Consider the following 19,892-nt stretch of genomic DNA (forward strand, 5'->3'; position numbering starts at 1 on the left):
CACTCTTCATTGTCTAAGCCAGTTGGTTTTTCTGTTACCTGTGAGTTGGCTTTTCTGTTACTTGTTGTTGAGTGCATTCTATCTGATTTAGAATTTGGTGCCAGGAATAGAAGTGCTAAAACTGTAGTGAGTTGCGCGGTAGCTCCCCAGAGATATATCTATAAGCTAACCCCTGGAACCTGTGAGTGTTACCTTATTTGGAAAGAGTCTTTGCAGATATACCTGGATTATATTTTATTATTTTCAGATGTTGAAGAGACCCAAATTAAAGATATTTTAGTTAAAAAAATAACATTTGACCTTTATTACATGACCATTTATCAAGATCAAAAAAAGTCTTTTCAATAGAACTTCATATGACCCAGGAGTTTAAGTCTTTTTTTAAAAAATTAGTTCAATGACTTATTTGACAGTGTTACTAACTTCAGAAATGGATTTTCCTATAACTGAAAAAGAATCCTGGTCTGGGAGTCTGAACGCCTCATTTCTATCCTTGTCTTAGTTACTAAGCTGGGGGCTTAGGTAGGTCACTTCCCCCTCTGAGTGTTAAGTTACTTATTCTATGGAATAAGTGGCTCCCAATTGCTCAGGTGCATCAGAATCTTCTAGGTCCTTGTTACAAATACATACTTCTGGGTCTTGTCTCAGTCCTACTGAATCAGATTTTCTAATATTGGTGCAGGAGTCTGTATTTTTTAATTAACTGGGTGATTACAAGGTACAGCCAATTTTTTGAAGTATTGGATGAACACTTCCAGGGTCCTTCATAGCTCTAAAAATTTGTATTCTGATTTCTATTCCTTCTATCATTGTTTGTCCTAACTAAGCTACTAGATATTGTGCTAAAACAAAGCAAAGCAAAACACAAAATAAACAATAAACAACCAAGACCATGGTTTAATCATCTTTATATTCCCCCAGCACCTACAAAGTGCCTGGTAGGTAGTAGGTGCTCAATAAATATTTGAAAAATTACTCAATGGTGATTAAATAAATGAATGTTATTTCATGTGGATCCCAATCACCTATAGATAGAAGAATCTAAAAAGAGAGAAAATATTTTAAACTTTTGTCTGATGTAATCTTGCACTCCCTATCTGCCCTACTATGTACTTCAGTGATGGGTTATGTGAATGAAGTCATGCATATTGAGGGACCCAGTAGGAAGGTGGTTAGATTCTCCTGGAGGCAAGATTATCCCACAGTATTTCTCAGTGGCAGTGATAACTGAAAGGGGCTCATGATTCCTCAGGAGCTGGTTTTCTTCTCCATGACTTTTCCAAGACCAGAAAAAGCCATATCCTGACTGGGTGACAGATGTCCTTGGAGCCATTGCTGCAGATGGCTGAACTTGCAAACACCACCTCAGGTTTCTGTGTGGTCCCAGAGGGTGGGAAGAGGCATTCATCTTCTGTTAGAAGTTACTGGTAAATTCGACAGCAGTGGGTGTCAGCTGAGCCAAGCGTCCTTTGCAGCCAGTGTCCCCAGGATATCTGATACCACCTTTTGTGACCCCACAGTCCTTCCTTCCACCCCCACTTCTAGGCTCCACTGACCCATTGAGCCTCCCCAGTTTAGACACTGTCCGCTGGCCTTGGAAGGTACCGGCTCAGGATGAAATCTGTCACAGGGGTGGGCAATTTAGCCAGGGGGATGTAGAGGAGTTTGGCATCCAGGCCAGGGTTGTAGCGGATGCGAGGGCTCCGGGAAACAATCGCATGCTCCATGCTGTTGATGACATCTCTGACTCTGGGCTCTGCCACCTGCATTATGTTTTTTAACTTGTCAGTATCTGTTTGAGGGCAGAGAGTGGAAAAAGGCTCTGTTATTCTTCATAAAAGATGATTTCTTCTGAATTCTGTCCAACTACCCTTTCCACGAGATCCCTGATCTAACATTTCAGACAGGTCTGCCACACCCTCCAGGTGGTCCCTTATACAAACACACATTTATAAGACTATTATAAATAATCTTAGCCTGGCCAACATAGTGAAACCCCATCTCTACTAAAAATATGAAAATTAGCCGGGCATGGTGGCGCATGCCTGTAATCCCAGCTACTCAGGAGGCTGAGGTACTGAATCACTTGAACCCAGGAGGCAGAGGTTTTAGTGAGCCGAGATCACACCATTGCGCTCAAGCCTGGGCAACAGAATGATATGCTGTCTCAAAATAAATAAATAAATAAAGCATCAATCTTATTTATCTTCCTGAATTCAACAATTGTGCATTGATTTCCTACTATTGCATTAGACTGGTGATGAGAAGAACTGTGAGCATTCTTAAAACTGTGCCACTCATTAGTTATATTACCTTGAGCTTAAACTTTTATTATCTGTAAAATGGAGATAATACTATCTTTCCTGAAGGTTGGGCATAGTGGCTCGGGCCTGTAATCTCAGTACTTTGGGAGGCCAAGCCAGGTCGATCACCTGAGGGCAGGAGTTTGAGACCAGCCTGGCCAATGTGGTGACATCTCCTCTCTACTAAAAATACAAAAATTAGCCGGGCATGGTGACACGTGCCTGTAATCGCAGCTACTAGGGAGGCTGAGGCATGAGAATCACTTGAACTCAGGAGGAGGAGGTTGCAGTGACCCAAGATCGCACCACTGCATTCCAGCCTGGGCAAGAGTGAGACTCCATCTCAGAAAAAAAAAAAAAAGTCTGTCGTGGAGAATACCAAAAGATGATTAATAGCAGGGTAGACACTGGGGGAGTACAGAATAGCAAACATGATGGGAAGACAGCCTTTTTTTTTTTTCCTTCTATGTACTTCCTAGGGTTCCCACATTTAAACAAAAACATGCAGGAGAAAATATTATTTAAAAATAGTAATACTGCCCCTACCTCGGTCATAAGATCATTGGCCATTGTGGACTCAAACAATTTAAGGAATAGACAAGCACCTCGTGGGGCCCTCACAAATGTGAGGGGCTGTTCTGTTTGCATTGGCACCCAGGAGTGGAGATGGGGACAGAGACCCCAGGTGGTACAGGTCTGCCAAAGCTCATGACATAAATAGGAGAAGGGCCACACCACACACCCACCAGGCCCTCATGTGCATCCTCACCCCAGGACAGAGGGATTCATGCTTCACTGAGAGCCCTGAGGACTCCAGAGAAAATGGTGCTTCAAAGTCAGACTGCCCTGATGAGGGATGAAAACTTGAAAATGGAGAGGAAGCCAAAGCTGCCCTGACTTTGAGAATGGTCCAGGCAGGCAAGGAATTCACCCACTCGGGGCCAGGATCCTTGTGGGTGGTTGGTGAGAATGGGGCAGTGTCACTTCAGTCCCCTTTGCCCCAGACTCTGAGAAACTCCATTTTCTGTTTCCTGGAAAGAAAACTGATGCAGGGAAAAAGCCAAACTACATTTTGGGATCTCAACAAGAGCCACACTAACTTAAAGCCAGACTGTCCATAAGGCAGTAATGTCTTGGGAAACCACACCCTGACCTCTGACCATAGAGCTGGCACAGAGGCCACCAGCAGCAGGACTGAGGGCCGAAGGAATCGTTCAGGATGCCCAAGGGGCTGTCTCTGCCACCTCGGAGCCAGGGAAACCTTTGTGGGCTGAGGAGGTGGAGCAAGCTGACATGGTGAGATGGGCTGGGGACTGGGTTCTGAGAGGTGGAGAGGGCTTACATAGGCAGTGGGGTGGAAGAAGGCACCCCACACATGGGAAAGGGTATAAGGCACCTGCTTTCATTGTTTTCTCAAATAGATATTAGCTGCCATTCAGTGCTGGGCACCCTGCTAGGCATGGAGTGGGAAGGGAGACTGAAGGACCCATCCGGCCTTGTCACTCTCCTTCACAGTGAGGAAGGACATAGGCTTTGGAGTTGGGCACCTGGGAAAACGTTTTTGTTATTGGGAGAATTAAGCAAGATAAAGTCTATAAGGTATCAGGCCTGCTCCTAGGGGTTACAAGCCAGGGGCCCGTTTGGTCAGCCACAGCAACTTGCTGAGTTTGTACCCAGTGATGCTCTAGGACTACTCCTAAATATCTCTCCTGTCTGTCACACAGCCACCCCCCCCCACCAGAACCACCATGACTTAGGACTTCATGTCTTGATCATTCCTTCGCTGGGTTTCTGCAGTAGTCTCCCAGGTGGCCTTTTTATCCTTCCCACAGTGACACAAATCTGATCTGCCGTTTCAGAGCCATTTACAAGGCTCTCTAATGCCTTTAGGATAAGAGCCATGCTCCTTAGTATAGCAATCAAAGCATTTTATGATCTGACTCCTAATCTCTCCCCTCCTCAATCACCACCCACAGCACTCCTGCCAGACTATAATGGCAATGGCAAAGGTTTGTTCAGCTCTTACTGTGGCAGAGCTGAGTATTCTGCATTTCTGTTTAAATCTCCTAACAATCCATGAGAGAGGAATTGTACTTTATAAATGGATAAACAAGTTTGGAGAGCTGTACAACATGATTAGGGGGACTGCTGGAATACAAGCCTGAATCTGCACTACCTCTAAAAGCATACAATGCTATGTCAGGTCACCAAAATGTTGCTCACACCCTTCCTCTTGTGTAAAACATCCACCATCTCTTTCCTGTTGGTATACTCCTATTCATCCTTCAAAACTCACTGAGGCATTAACTGTCACCTCTGTAAGGCTTCTGTGACAGCGGAGTGAAGTCTGCACTGCTGCTTGTTTTGTACGCATGTCCATTATTGCAAGATTCTTCATGTGGTGCTGTATTTACTTTCACATCTTCCCTGCTAGTTTCCCGGAGACTGTCTCATCTCTGTATCCCAATAAACACTGGGCAACTGAAGCGAAAATTCTGGTATAACCACTTGGGAAAACGTTTATCTAAGTGTAGTTGACCACTTCCTGAAAATTTTCCTCTGAAATTATGGTGTGGACTACAGGTGAATTGGCCTAACATATTTTATAAGCCCAATCCTTACTATTCTTTAGTATAACAATACCAGTTTCTGGACAAGGTTTTCAGAGGAGTTTGCCTTTATACATATTCTTCCATGAACCACACTAAAGATGCTACAATCACTCTTCACCCTGAGTGCTTACTTAGAAAATGACTTTGTGAGGTTTCCAGACACTGGCTGAATTCACTTTGCCCCAGCCTCAGAGCAGCTCCACAAATAATTTGAACTACTCTTTGCTAAGAATGATCACACAGAGGATAAATATTCTTCCCCCCACACACTAACATCTACTCTCCTTGCTCCCAACGGCAGCACATTTCCCTTTGGGGACCTATGCCTCCCCAACACCGTGTCCATTGGTCTGGGCAGAGCACATGGCCCAGCCTGAGCCAATCACACCTTCACATTCCCCTGGGCGCAGTGACTGGTTTAGGGTTGGGTGCATCTTGTAGTCCCCTATGATGTGGCCACCATGGGTCCTCCAAGTCAGAGTGTACATTAGGACTTTTGGGAGAGGTACTGGAAAGAACTCTCCTATTTTCCCAGCAGACCTCACCCTAGGTGGAGGTGAAGAGATGCTGCAGTTATGCGGCTCCCACAGGGGAGAGAGCTTAGAGATTGGAGTCAACGCAAAAGAAGCAGAGCCAAGAAATGGGTGAAACCAGGTCCTAGCAACATCATTTGCAGTCTGGGTCAGGTTGTACCTGAAGCTTATCTTGCTCAACTTTTTAGTCAGGTGAGGCAAGAAATTCCTTTTCTGCTTAAATAATTAGCACTGGATCTTCTGTCACTGAGTAAGTCCCAAGTAATGTAAATCCTTAGACATTTTCTTCTCACAGAATCCTAACATGTCTAGCACTAAAAGATGAATTTACCTAAGGGGTACCCCAAACATTTTTCCCTGAGGCTTCCCTAAATCAATGAATGAATGACACCTCCATCCACCATATTCTTCAAGCTGTAAAGCTAGCACTCACCCTTGATGGCTTCCTCTCCCTCACCCCTTAATCCTCAGTGTGCTTTGATGCTCTAATTTATTCTGTATACTCCAGCTACCTCCCATTGCTTCCCACCTGCTGGTTTCTTTAAAGTTCCTCAAATGGAGTTTTCTGCCTCAGAGCCTTCCTGCAGAAAAAAAGTCCCTTCTTTCCCCTTCCCAGCAACACCTAACTCTTATTCCTCCTCAAAGTCAACTCAGAGAAGCTCTCCCCTTCACCACAACCTGAATTGGGACCCCAACTTCCCGCTTCATTCTTCTTTCACAACCCTGTTTCTCCTCTGTTGCACTTATCCACATCTACCATAAACACATGTGTTTTTATTAATGTTTGTCTCCCCTACTGGGCCATAAGCTACAGGCAGTGAGGGGCAGGCACACCGCTATGTCCGCTCCAGCTCTCCAGCCCCACACATGCTTGGGACATGGCAGCCTTGCCTGTTTTGTATTACTGATTCAAAACAAAAATAAAAAACAAAAATGCAATAAAGTGTGTATGTATTCAGTGAAAAAAATGGCTGTCTTGGCTTTGTGCTCTGTTGACGTATGATGTCCAGCAGACAACTTTCGCAGCACAAAGTTTTGGGGCAGCAGGATAAACAGCTGCCATGTCCCACCTCTACCCTCCAAAAACACCAATGATTCACAGGAGACCCTCAGCTCAGGGAGAGAAAGAGAGCTGCCTAGAGACCCTCTCTTTTAAATCCCCATGTGCTCATTTTCTTCTTTATTAACAAGCACTCGAATGTGCAAAGCACTTCACACATACTAACCCTCATAGCAACCCCATGAAGGAGGCACTATCTATCTTTAGCTCCATTTTGTAAATGAGAAAACTCAGGCATGGGAAAACTAGGTAATAGGCCCAAAGTCTCCTAGCTGGTAAGTAGTACAGCCAGGATTTGAACCCAGGCAGTCTGGCTCCAGCAGCCATGCTCTTGATCTCTTCACTATATTTATCTCAGTACATTTTCACCTGATTCCCCTGCATCATGATGCTGTGTGGGCAGGTGCCAGGAGTGGGCCGAATTGCCCTTAACTCCCCGCACCGCTCCAGCAGTGATGATTCTGCCGCCTGCTGTCTATTCTCAAACCCCAGCTCTGCCGCTGTGTGACCTTGGGTCCTGAACTCCTCTGCATTTTGTCTCACCATCTGTAAATGGAAAGCCAGCTAATGACCCCAAGACCCACTCGCCCCCCTTAGAGACCCCTCCCGTGCCTCAGGAACTTACAGTTACGGAAATACTCCTCTCCATAGCTGTCCCGGGTCTCCTGAGGCAGCCTCTCCCAAAGCTTTCGCATGCGTGACTCCAGGTTCTCCTTGCCCAGAATGGCTGTCCGGTAGTTCCCTGGCTCAATGATGCAGACCTTTACCCCAAAGTAGTGGAGCTCACGCCTGGGAAAGAAGAGTTGTGCTCAGTCTGGGTCTCAAGATGACAATCATCAGGGAGAGTCACCTCTGGATGGGCTTGTCTTTCAGGAACCTAGAGATGCCTCCCTCACCCCCTGTGCATGGCCCTGGCATTGCCTTTATGCAACTAAGCCCGTCCTTAGGTACTCAGCCTTTTCCCAGACTGGCCCAGCAGTCTCTGGGCAATTTGCATTAGGCATAACCGGCGGGAAGAAGTCAATAGAGAATCTAGGCCAAGCCTTACCTCCCACCAGGTCCCTCCCATTAGCAACTCCTCACTCAACACCCACATGGTGAAGGGTGTGGGTCTACACAAGACCTGCATGCTCCTCTAAAGACCTCCAGAGGGGACCTCTGCCTCCAGGCCTGTCTGTCTTATGGGGGACTCTCCCTCCTCCTCTCACAGGCCCAAACAGGGTTTCACTCACCCTGGTGCTGCTCAAGGGAAGGCCCACCTGATGCCTCGTATTTCCACCCTACCTCTTCTCCTCATACCTTCTCTTGGTCCTTGGAGAAAGCACCTTGAGGTCTAACCTTCCTTCTGCTATTGTGTTAGCTTCCTGTCTGCAGAATTCCCCTGCCCACAAGCTGTCACTCCCAACCCTCTCTAACCCCCGGGATTTCTACCTGGAGTGGTTTAGTACCAGGGCCCACTTACCTGATGCTGTCAGAGAAGGCCTCAACGCCAAACTTGGAGACGCAGTAGCCACCACCAATGACGGCCACAAGACCCCCACAGCTGGACATGTTGATAACCCTGCCCCGGGCTCTCTTGACCATGGGCAGCATGTGAAGGGTCACTTCGATCAGTCCCACCAGGTTCACATTAATCACCTTCACAAAGTCCTCCTTGGTCAGCCATTCGTTGGGACCACTGGGCAGGCCCACACCAGCATTGTTCACCAGGGCCCAGAGGCCTGGGGGTGAGATGGAGAACCACATAGAAATCATCAGGGGGCCTGGGAAAGAACCAAGGTTTGCTCCCCACTGGCTCAGTGCCTTCAAGGATGGTTGAGCAGGTGCACAAGACACAACCCAGTCAGGCTATAACATAAAAGAAAGGTGTATCTTTTACTAATTCATTTTCCCTGAAGGGACACTTTTTCCCAATTCAAGTAAAGTCTGCCGACTAGCTGGCGCTCTGTGCCAGCTACAATCAAGGTGTTAGCTAACAGCATTTCAGCTATAAGCGTTGGGATAAGAGTTTCATTTTCATACCAATGAATTAGTGTTTAGATCCCTTCCCCATCATGCTTCTCTCTCTATTCACTTAAGTATAACCAACTGCATTTCACATACTACCAAAATCAATCCATTCATTCATTCATCCATCTTTACACATTTATTCATGCATGTATCTAGTCTGTGACAATTGTAGGGTGAAGGAGGCCAGGTGCAGTGACCCACACCTGTAATCACAACCCTTTGGGAGGCTGAGGTGGGAGGATCACTTGAGGCCAGGAGTTTGAGACCAGCCTGAGCAACAGAGTGAGACTCCCGTCTCTACAAAAAAGAAAAAAAATTAGTCAGGTATGGTGGTATGCACCTGTAGTTCTAGCTACTGGGAGGCTGAGGTGGGAGAATCACTTGAGCCCAGGTTACAGGTTACCTTGTTCAAGGTTACAGTGAGCTATAATGGTGCCATTGCACTCCAGCCTGGGTGACAGAGTGAGACCCTGTCTCTGAAAATAAAATGAAATAAAATGATATGAAATAAAATAAAGTAAAATACAGGGCAAAGGAGACATAAAATGAACAACACAGCATTTTATCCCTCCAGGAACTCACAAGCCTAGAAGGAAATAATAATATTTATAAATAAATAAATATATAAATTATTTAAATAAAATAATTATGGAAAATGTGATGAGGACTGTCTTTGAGATATTTCAATTAGGTTGGTACAAATGGAAAGAAATAATGCTAAGTGTGATCATTCAACTTTGCAGGGGCCCAGGGTTGAAGAGCGTCAGGTCCAGTCCTGGTTTTACCTCCAGCCTTGAACAAGTCACTTCCTTCTCTGGGCTTCAGACTCTTCATCAGATTGGACTAAAACAGTTGCTTCCAGACTGTATTTTGCAAGCCTTCTAGCAGGAGGAAAATGCAGGAGAAGCTCTCCTTTCGTTTGTTTTACATATTGGAGTTCCAAAAAAATTCCACCAGAGGGAGGGTGATGCTAAAGACACTTTAGGGAAGGGGTCCCTCTAAACACTGCTCAAGGACCCCTTCCAGCTCCTTCATGCAAGGATTCCCCAAGCCCTACTGCCCTGGAGATTCCCCTGACAGCGCCAGCCTCAGCAGCCCCAGGATACTCTGCAGGCGCATCCCACTGTCTCCTGAGGGCAGGTCTCAACACAAACATAAATCCTAGTCCACCCCTCCCTCTAGGGCCGGGGTGCCCACCGAAGCCATGCCCCTACCCAATCTCCCTGCCTTTGTGCATTCAGGAGCAATGAGAAAGCACACAAGAACTTCCTCTCCCATCCCCCTACCCACCCCAGTTCCCGGTGCTTCTTAGGCAAGGATATTGCCCAGTGGCTTAGGCAAAATAATGGTCCCCCAAAGATGTCGCCAGCCTCATTATCTCTGGAACCTGTGAATCTGCTGGATTACATGGGAAAGGGGAATTAAGGTTTCAGGTGGAATGGAGGTTGCTAATCAATTGTCCTTAAAGTTAGGGAGGAAGTTAACACAGGGAAATTATCCTGGATTAAACTGGTGAGCCCAATATAATCACGAGTCCTTCTAAGTGGAAGGAGGCAGAAACCAGAGAATCAGAGAGATCGAGAAAAGTGTGAAAAAGACTGGGCTCAACATTGCAGGCCTTGAAGATGGAGGTAGCAGGCCAGGAGCCAGGGGATGTCAGCTGCCTCTGGAAGCTGGAAAAGGCAGAGACGGATTCTCCTCTACAGCCTCCAGAAGGAACACAGTTCTGCTGACTGATTTTAGATCCGTGAGGCCCATTTTGGACATTACTCCTCCGGAACTACAAGATAATATGTTTGTATTGTCTTCAGACTGTACAGTTGTGTTGTTACAACAGCAACAGGAAACTAACACGCTAAGTGAGGTATTAAGGCAAGTGGCTCAAGGCTGAATGTAGGGAACTGGTTGAGACAGCCTGCTGAAGACAGAGGCTCACTCTTGCTGAGTTACTAATTAATTAGCTCACTCGAAAACTATTTATTGAGTACCTTACTAGGTGCCAGACATTATTCTAGGTACTAAGGATGCACAGGAAATAAAAGGGACAAAAATCCTTGTCCCCAGGAAGCTTTATTCTAGGAGAAAACAGACAATAACTAAGTAAAATCTATTGTACATTGACTAGTGATAAGTGCTAAGGAGAAGAATCAAGCAGGGAATTACTGTCTGGATCCCCCTGGCTCCAGGGTTCTGTTGCCCTGACCTGTGCATGGGCTCCAGACTAGTTCCTTTAGGAGGGAGGACTTCCTCTAGTCTGCTGCTTCTGCAACCCAGCCATCCTGTTCCTCCTGTTCCTGGGCCCACACCCTGTGTGCCGCAAGTGCATGACGCAGGTCCCCATGCAGTCCTGGGCCAGCCCCAGTCCACAGCTTCCTTTCCCGATAGGAACAGCCACTCTGACGTACATAGTTGCCCTGAAGTCAAACCAACACCCACCATGATGTCAAGAAGAGACCAGATCTCTTTCTCCCCTGCCTGACATAGTCAAGGAGAGAAACTGCACCCCCTCATGGGATCCAACCTCCTGTCTCATTCCCCCTCCCCCTTATTCTGATCCCAACAAGAAATGTGCTTATATTTCCCCAGGAGCTGATGGTTAGGACTGCTGAAACCTCAGAGAGGCACATCCAATTTTTTTTTTTTTTTTTGAGATGGAGTCTCACTGTCACCAGGCTGGAGTGCAGTGGCGCAATCTTGGCTTACTGCAACCTCCGCCTCCAGGGTTCAAGTGACGCTCCTGCCTCGGCCTCCCGAGTAGCTGGGATCACAGGCATATGCCACCACATCCAGGTAATTTTTGTATTTTTTAGTAGAAATGGGTTTCACCATGTTGGCCGGGATGGTCTCCATCTCTTGACCTCATGATCTTCCCGCCTCGGACTTCCAAAGTGCTGGATTTATAGGCATGAGCCAACATGCCCAGCCAGGCATGTCCATTTTTAGAGGTTTGGACACACAGAACACATCTTCCCCCCTCACTTCCTATTGAGACCTCTTTCCTGTCTCTGAGTTTCCAGGACAGAAAACTTCCTTGGGAAATCACCCCTTCATGTGAACAGGCCAAACCATGCAGTGGCTTCCAACCAGATTGAAGCAGGAGCCTTTCCTGTGTCACCCCTCCCACCCCATCTGGACATCAGGGTCTCTGATACTGTCAGATGCTTCGGGAGAGAGGAAGAGGAAGAAGGAGAAACCAAGAAAGTCAAAGAATGTAATTCGCCCCACCTTGCTCGCCCACTTGGTCCCTCAACCACTGGGCCGCCGCCTTGATGCTTTCACTCTTGGTGACATCCAGTAGGGTGGTCTGCAGCCGATAGGAGGTATCCTGCTGAAGTTTCTGGGCTCCCTCCTCAGTGAAGCAAGCAGCCAGCACCCGCATGCCCCGATCAACTAGCTGTTTGGCCAGCAGGTTCCCGAAGCCAGAGTCACAGCCTGTGATAAAGACGTACTTCTCCGAGAGGTTGCCAACCAGATTGCAGTTCTTGAACCAGCGGTACATAAATGAGAGGTCTGTGAGGGCCGCCATAGGGCAGGAGGATGTGATGGCCAAGAGGGAGTGGGCTCAGGAGACAGCAGGAGGAAGCTGGTCCTCTGAGCCCTAGCAGGCAGTCTACAGGAAACCACCTGGAAGAAGAACTCTCCTCCCTCCCACAGCTTGCAACAAATCTAGGTCCCTGGGTGAGCCACGCTGTAATTTTTGTAGGTGGATGCATCACCACAGCAATTAGCTCAGATGCAAGAAATTCAAGTCCAACCTGAAGCCTTGTCACCTCTGACAGCCCTGGTGGCTGCCTCCTTCTCTCCCCCTGCCCTGATGGGTAAAGCTGCCAAGAATGGGAAAGAATCCACTGGCAATGTTGGTGATGAGTGGTGGTTCACCCAGGTGGTGTAAGGGAGGCAAATGAAAAAGGAGGACTCACCCCAGACAGCTCCCCTAGAAATCCTGTCACCACCCTACCCCCAACCCAGCCTAGGGATTTTGGTCTCCAGAGATCAAAATCTTTTGTAATGAGTGCAGGTATGTAAATAAGTTTAAGTTTTATTTTCAGGGAAAATACTCAAGACAAATTTATTAATGTAAAACAAACAACATTAGTTCTGTACCTTCCAAACCCCAAGAGAAACAAGTTGCAGGTCGTCAGCTTTCTGGAATTCTTAGGTAAGTCTCCACCAGGAGAGAGGAGAAAAGCAATGGATTTCTCCTAAGGTGGATGTACCTCCACTGTCCTGAGGCTGGAGGCAGCAGGGCCCTCCTATAGGGGAGGCTGGTGATGTGAAACTTAGCCACCAGAAAGCAGAAAGACCTGGGGGACTCAGGCCTGACACCCCCTGGGGATGATACTCAGGCCATCAGTGACTGGCCCTGGGCAAGATGATGAGGTGGGATCATGAGTTCACTGGGCAGCTGAGGGAATTGTCTGGGCAGAGGCCTTGACTGTAAGAGGGGATGAGATATAGGAGGAGCAGAGAACTGGGGCCAGAGACATAGAAAATTCTCTGGGTCGGGACTTGGAGGAGAAGAAGAGAGTCTAAGCAATTTAGCAAATAATTTACAGAAAGCTAAGAGGGAAGGTGGTAAAGGAAAGGAAATAAGGAAACCAGAGGTGTGAGTAGTGAGGGGCCACACCCAGAATTTCATAAGATGCAGGGGAATGATGCTGGAGCCTCCTGTGATTCTTTGGATCAACATCTAGGGTCACTATCCCTTGGGATGAGCCTGGTCCCAGCTCACACCTTCATGGCTTAGAGAGTCTGATACAGAAATGGGACCACAAAGTTCTCTAGTGTGAAGGAACAAAGGATGTATCTCTGTGATCCACCATTTGCCAAGTCTGATGAGCGTAGAATCACATAAAGCAGGTGCCACCTTGGGAAAGCCCTGCAGGGTTTGGCCATTCCTTAACAAAGTAGTGGAGGGGGGCAGATTATGAACCCACCCTTGAAGAGCAGACCCAAAACTTATAGGGGATGGAAGTGGAAAATGGTAGAAAGCAAACCGCACCTACTTCATAACCACCTCGAGGCAGAGCACCTCCTATGTGGGATCTGGGAACCATCTCCCAGTGTCTGTCTGCCTCCTGGGTGAATGAACAGAGAAGTCTTGGCTGGGAGAGGTCAGACCATGTCACTCAAGGACTGAGCAGACCTGGGGCAGTGGGTATCCCAGTTCTTGAGGACACAGGTGAGGTCCAGGAGTTGGCTCCAAACCTAGAATAAGGATAACTCAGAACTGCTCCAGCGCAGGCCTGGGCCTGACTCAGCACCTCCTGGGCCTCTGTGCTGGCAGTGTTCCCCTGATCTCAAACTAAACACACAGTCCATGAGGGTGTGGGGTGTGAGGGCTGTAGGACCACATAGAAGGCTCTTCCTCCCAGGGCTAGAAATGCCTTCCTCTCTCAGATGACAGGACTCCTTGCTGAGCTGGCCCCTAAGGTCTGGTAGGTCAGGTTGGTAGCTGCACTCCCCATCCCCACCCCATGCACACAGGTATCTCAGAGGAGAGGAGCTCTCTCCTTTGTCAGGCCATTTCCCTCCAGTGGGAGAGCATAGACTCTGAGGGCCAAGACACACCCTGATGAGGTAGACAGGAGGAAGAGCAGGTGTGGGCTCACCTTCCCCCAGTTGCTCAAGACCTTCCACAAATGTGGATTCTTCAGGGTGACAAGTGGGCCATGAGGCTCAGGGCCCAAGGAAGTGGGATGCCATTATCTGTGATTGGGTCTCCCTTCCTAAGCAGCAAAATGTGGTTCTTTCCTCCTAATATCACCGGAGTCCTGAATAACATCCCGGGAGAAACCTAGAACAGAGGTGAGGGAAGTGAGGTATAAGACCCTGGACTTGAGAGCTCCCTCCCACCACTCTATTTCTCACCCCATGAAACAGTACCCCTCCCAAATGCAATGACGTTAAAGTGAGGGCCGGTCACTGAGTGCTACAAAGAGTTTGCTTGAGAGAAGAAGAGGACTCAGGTGCCCCAGGGAAGGGATCTGGGGCCTGCCAGTGCCTTAGTGACATGCCATTGCTTCCTTGTCCCTCTGTGTGCTCCTGTGATCCCAGGCTACTTGATTCATTCCTGGAAAGAAAACAATTACCCCTCACCTTGGTGGCAGAAAGGGCTGAGACAGGGCAGGGATAATCCAACTTCTCTCTTCAATTTCCTCCTGAGTTCGTCCCTCTCATCCCCAGATCCCCATGAAGGCACCTGCCTCCTCCTCCCTCTAGCTCACAGCCCATGTTCCCCTCAGACTAGAAGGCAACTTGCTGCACATGGCTGCACTTTTCAGCCTTTGCTCAAGAACAAAAGTAACCAGAGAAGCCCATGGTTTCAAGAGAGTCAAACATTGGTTCCTGTGTCTTCTGTCACAATCCCTATTGAGGACACCACTGCCAGCCAGTGCCCCCAGAGCTGGCACCTGAGGTCTAGGGGTCAGGCTGGCTGCCCTGTCACCCCACACCATGTCCACAGGTGTATTCAGAGGAGCCCTCACCCACTTCCTCCAGGCCATTTCCATCATGGGGAGAGTGTAATAGACTGGCCAGGTTGATGCACACCTGAGGAAGGAGCAGGAGGCAGAGAAGCTGTGGGCTGTGGATCCTTCCCCTCCTCACACCCTCCCATTGTGTAGACTCCTCAGAATTGGCCAAAAGACTCAAAGGCAACAGGACACCTATGAGTGCCACTGGGTCCCATTCTTTAGCAGAACATCTTGGTTCTTTCCGCCTAATGTTGCCAGTCCTGAGTGATATCTCAGTGGAACTCTGTTGAGGGCATGAGGAAGAAGGTGAAATAGGCATCCAGATGACAAGAGAGCTCCCTCCTACCATGCCATTACTCTCCCCAGGACACATCATCTCACCCAGGTCACCCAGCTCCACCCAACCATGCACCCCAGTCTTGGATTCATAGGGGCTTAGCCGGCCTTGGAGAGCCCCAATGGAGCATGATGTCCATAGGAAGGTAGGCATGACACTCATGGGGAGGTAGAGAAGATTGGCATCTCAGCCAGCTGAGTAGTGAGTGCTCCATGCAGTGGGTCAACAAGGATATATTCATACTGCATTTTGCCCAAAGGCTTCTAGATGCTTTTCTGATGCCTGTTAAGGATCAGGAAAGATCCTTAATGTACTAGCACATCCCTTCCCTCCCATTTAGAGCTCTGAATTAGAAGGATAGTGTCTAAGAATTCCAGGCCCCCCAAATGATATGCCTCAAGTGTAATCTATCCATATTCCCCAGAGAGTGCCCCAACCTTCACCCGAGAAACATCTGTGCCACTCTAAGCTCCCTCAGCCTCTCTTTTTAAGATATCTGGACTCATAAATTGAAGGTCTCTAGTAACAGCCTAAGAATATGAAAATCAACTATCTCTAAACCCAGCTGCCCATGAGCCCACTGTCTCTGACTTCACTTTCCTCTGCAAAATAATGAGGGGTTCAGATGAGGCAGTGGTCCCAACTATAGGAAACTTGGATGCTTCCTTTATGTGAACAGTTGACCACATGGCACCCTGGGAATGGGGCTAAATGTCCTCACTTTGTTGGGGAGGCAGAGTCTGGAGGACAGACTCTCATACTGTTGGAGGCACTAATGATGGACCTAGACTTCCAGACAAGGATTTGTTTCTTGCCCCATTGTCCAGAACTCACTCATGGGATGTAAGAATCTTCTCCCCATAGGTCTCCTTGACCTCAGGGCTGACCTGGTCTGACAGCTCCTTGAGGTCCTGTAAATGCCTCTCAAAGCTTCTCATATTGGTCTTGAAGTGATCAGGTTCAATCACAGCCACCTTCACTTCAAAGTGGGAGAGCTCCCACCTGCATGGCGGACACACAGAAGGGCAAGGACTTAAGAGGTCTTGGGAGGCAAAACACAAAAAACAAAGAAACCTAATACAAACCCAGCATGCAACAGCAGTGGGAGATGCAAGAAAGCTTGGAGAGTTGGGAAGGGCAGCAGATAGCAGATGAAAGTTATGATGGTGGCCTTGCCTCTCTCTGGGGTTTCCACATTTCACATACCAAAGCTTACTAGCCCTAAATCCTACCAATTCAAGAGCAAGGCAGCACCTCAGTGCTATCACTTCCTATGCCCCTCACATCCAGTGGATCACCAGAATTCCCATCTTCCACCTCCTCTGCAGTCCTCAGCCCCTCCCTTCTTCTCCTGCCCCAGGAATCTCCCTGGCCTCTGAGCTGGGCAATGGCAGCTGTCCTCTGTGGAGCATCCCTCTGCCTTCAGTCTGACTCCCCACACTCACAGCCACTGGGGTCCCTGCAGTCAGTGGGTGTCTAGAAGTCAACTAGGCCAAGGAGCTCTCCTGAGCAAATCCTTTTTTGGGGGGGTTCCACTGCCAACAGCATGAGGCACAGCTCCTGCCCAGGGCCTCCACCAGCCCACATGCACCCACCTGCCCAGCCTCCCCCAAGGCCTGGCCCTGTGCTTCACCCCATAAGGCCACCACAGCACAGGCAGATGGCTGAGGCTCGCCCTGGACCTGGGCTGAAGACAAAAGTCATTCCCCCATTTCTGGTCAAGGCTGCCAGGTGGGGATCCTCAATCTTCAGCTCAGACCCCACTGCCAGGACCCTCCCCAGCTTAGGAGGCTGCCATGGCCAGCAGGACTGACTGGGTCACAACCCCTGTGAGAACTGGCAGCAGTGATTCTGGCTCTCTTGCCCCTCTCTTAGGTGTTAGAGCTTTTAGGTCAGAGCTAAAACCTTGTTGTTGTCCTAAGCTGAGTTTATTGGGCACTCATCCAAGGGCCCAAACAGTATGTTGCATGGACTCAGATGCTCTCCCCATGCCTCCAGGGCCCAACAAATATCTCTCCAGGGGAGAGAGACAGAGACAGGAAAACAGGAAGACAGGAATGGGGTAAGACAGAGAAACCAAGGGGAAAGGACAGAAGAGAAAGGAAAATGGAAGGAAGGAATAAGAAAAACACATGAGTAATTACTTTCTGCATCCTGGTTAGGAGAGATACGCCTAAATCCTAAGACTAGGGGAAGTTAGAGAACAGGCCTGCACTGGGCATCAGGGGACAAGCTATGCTACAACCTGCAATAATGCCAAGGCAATATCTGTCCTGGAAGAAAAGGTCACCCTGTGTACCTGGGAATCCCAAAGCTCACTGTGGACTGAATGGCGAGAGCAGGAGGGGAGGAGGGAAGGGGGTCTTATGCCACACAGGTGTCCAGACTGTACTCTCTGCCCCAGGAAGTACCACTCTTTCCTCCCACCATCTCATAAGGCCACCTCTGCCCTGTCCCCATAGTGCTCAGCCCATTTAGCTTTGGGGAAGACTCTACAGAAGACACAGGGGAGCAAACTAATAGCATGAAAGATCTGGAGTAGTCAGAGCTACAGAGCTATGGATTCCAGGCCAGCAGGGGCAGGGGTGTGAGTGGATGGCAGCTGGGGGATACAGGAGACAGGGCTTGACCCTAGGAATATTGGAAAAACAATAAGGCCTGCAATGGTAGCCCTTCCCCCACTCAGAAACCTTTCCTGGACTTGAAAGAACGAGGATTCTTTGATGCAATAGTTTTACTTTTCTTGAATAGCACTACTAAGCCTGTCAACAAACCTTGGTAGAGAATCATTACTCAGATGTTACTTATGCCAGGAAAAGTGGGTAACAAACTTCGGCATTCAACGATATAGAATCCCTTTAACAAATTATGGTCTCTCCACATGCTGGAATATGGAGACCTTGATTGTTATGTTGTGGAAGAAATTTGATGATGAAAATGCTGACCCCAGAATGTGTAAAGTAGAGGGAGATTAACCCTGGAGGCTGGGATTAGGGTGAATGTCGTTTCACTCCCATCCTCTTCTATCATTTCTCCAATGAGAAATCCTCTCTTACTGTCCTATCTATCCAATCTTATCCTCTTCTATAATTTCTCCATGTTTTCCATTTACAATCAGAACAAAGCAATCAATGATCTCCCTTTCCCCAAAAGGAACAGGATTCATCACTCGGTGTTTGATGTGAAGTCCCTTCAGCTCTCCAAGCCCCAGTGTCCTGGTGAGTCAAGTGGGGATCATCTTAAAGCCCTCAACAGGGACAAGTGTGAAGGAACCAGTAAGAGAATGCTGAGATCAGAAGCCTGGATCCTGCCCGGCCCCATCCCCAATGGTCTCATGCCAACTGTCAGGACCCCACATTCTCCAGAGACTGGGCTCTAACCACAGGCTGGACTCCTCTAACCCTGGGCCCAGCCACGGCCACTCTAGGACTTCTGCTCTGGAAAATGGAAAGCTCAAGCCCCTGAAAATAAAAGTCTTGGGAATGTTCCCAGTTAGCAGACACTAGGTCTCCCCTAGTGACACACAGAGAGAAGAAACAAACAGGCATGAGGAGGGATTGAGGTGGTACCTCTGTCCCCTACACGCTCCTTTGCCCACTGGGCAGCTGCAGCAATGCTCTCTGTCGTGGTGATGTCCATGGTCATCATCTCCAGCCTGTCTGAAGCCTGGCCCTTAGCTGCTTGGCCCCCTTCTCTGTCCTACATGCAGCTCCCACAAGCGTTGTGCATCCAGCTGTCTGGCCAGCAGGTTCCTGAAGCGTGAGTTACAGTTCATGATGAACGCATACTTGTCTCTCAGGTGACTCACCACCTGCCTCTCCCTGTACCAGTGCAGAAGGTAGTACAGGCCCAGGAGGGCCGCCAGGTAGAGCCACATGGCTTTGCAGACGACAGGTAGGCTGGGGTGAAATGAGAGTCTGGCCTCTGTTGAGACAGGAGGATTTAAGAACTCAGAGGGCTGCGGTAGGCAGGGAAGCCCTCAGGCATTTTGGCAGAAAGTCCTCACTTTCCTCCCTTATAACTGTGTTTCTGCAACATTTTTTTAAAACCTGGTTTCATCTCTCTACTATTTGAACTGCCTTTGCAAATAGTCATGCCTGCAATTGCACACACCAAGTCCTGCCCAGTAGGAAACTATTATGACTCAGCAATGCTTCCCTAGTCTGCAAATTTCTTTCTGTGACCACACAGATGTTTATGTGGGTGCAAACATGTGTATTCACACAGGCTCACACACAGCTGCCTGCACACACTCTCCATGGCAAACATACCCCTCTGCTCTAAGTACAAGGGTCTGAACTGTCTCTACAAAGCTGCTATACTGACACTCCTGGTCCATGGTCTCCTGAACACAGAAAGACCTTATTGGGAAGCTACACATGCTTTCCAGGCACGTTAGGTGGAAATCCCTCTCTGAGCCTGAGTTTCCTCATCCTGCTCAGCAACCAGACTCAATCACTCCTCAGAAAACTGGGTCATGGTCAGGCTCTCTAGGATGAGAAGGAGAAGCCGAAAGAGTGGACAGGAAGAAATCTTCTCCTGCCATCATAGTTTTCTGGGC

The 19,892-nt window shown here is 48.4% G+C and overlaps 3 protein-coding genes across 3 annotated transcripts in view; all 3 read right to left on the reverse strand.

Moving 5' to 3' along the window:
- The window catches only part of ATP5F1B (ATP synthase F1 subunit beta), a 271,439-nt gene that overhangs the window by 240,291 nt on the left and 11,256 nt on the right, over positions 1-19,892 (reverse strand). The gene's annotated exons all lie outside the window — the stretch shown is intronic.
- The window catches only part of NACA (nascent polypeptide associated complex subunit alpha), a 224,325-nt gene that overhangs the window by 168,515 nt on the left and 35,918 nt on the right, over positions 1-19,892 (reverse strand). The window lies entirely within an intron of this gene.
- Positions 871-12,189, reverse strand: SDR9C7 (short chain dehydrogenase/reductase family 9C member 7). Its single transcript, XM_050747352.1, has 4 exons — positions 11,744-12,189; positions 7,971-8,229; positions 7,134-7,297; positions 871-1,792 (listed from the first exon to the last, which is right to left on the reverse strand). Exons 1-4 carry the CDS (start codon positions 12,042-12,044, stop codon positions 1,575-1,577), a joined length of 942 nt encoding a protein of 313 aa, XP_050603309.1. The 5' UTR covers positions 12,045-12,189; the 3' UTR covers positions 871-1,574.

Source organism: Macaca thibetana, chromosome 11 (assembly GCF_024542745.1).
Source record: "Macaca thibetana thibetana isolate TM-01 chromosome 11, ASM2454274v1, whole genome shotgun sequence".
NCBI lineage: Eukaryota > Metazoa > Chordata > Mammalia > Primates > Cercopithecidae > Macaca > Macaca thibetana.

Excerpts from the sequence above, each read along its gene's own strand:
- SDR9C7 (XM_050747352.1), bottom strand. The coding sequence starts at position 12,044 with ATGGCGGCCCTCACAGACCTCTCATTTATGTACCGCTGGTTCAAGAAC. Across the intron at positions 8,230-11,743 it reads GGACCAAGTGGGCGAGCAAG|GCCTCTGGGCCCTGGTGAAC; the intron begins GTGGGGCGAATT and ends TCTCACCCCCAG. Across the intron at positions 1,793-7,133 it reads AGAGGAGTATTTCCGTAACT|ATACTGACAAGTTAAAAAAC; the intron begins GTAAGTTCCTGA and ends GCCCTCAAACAG.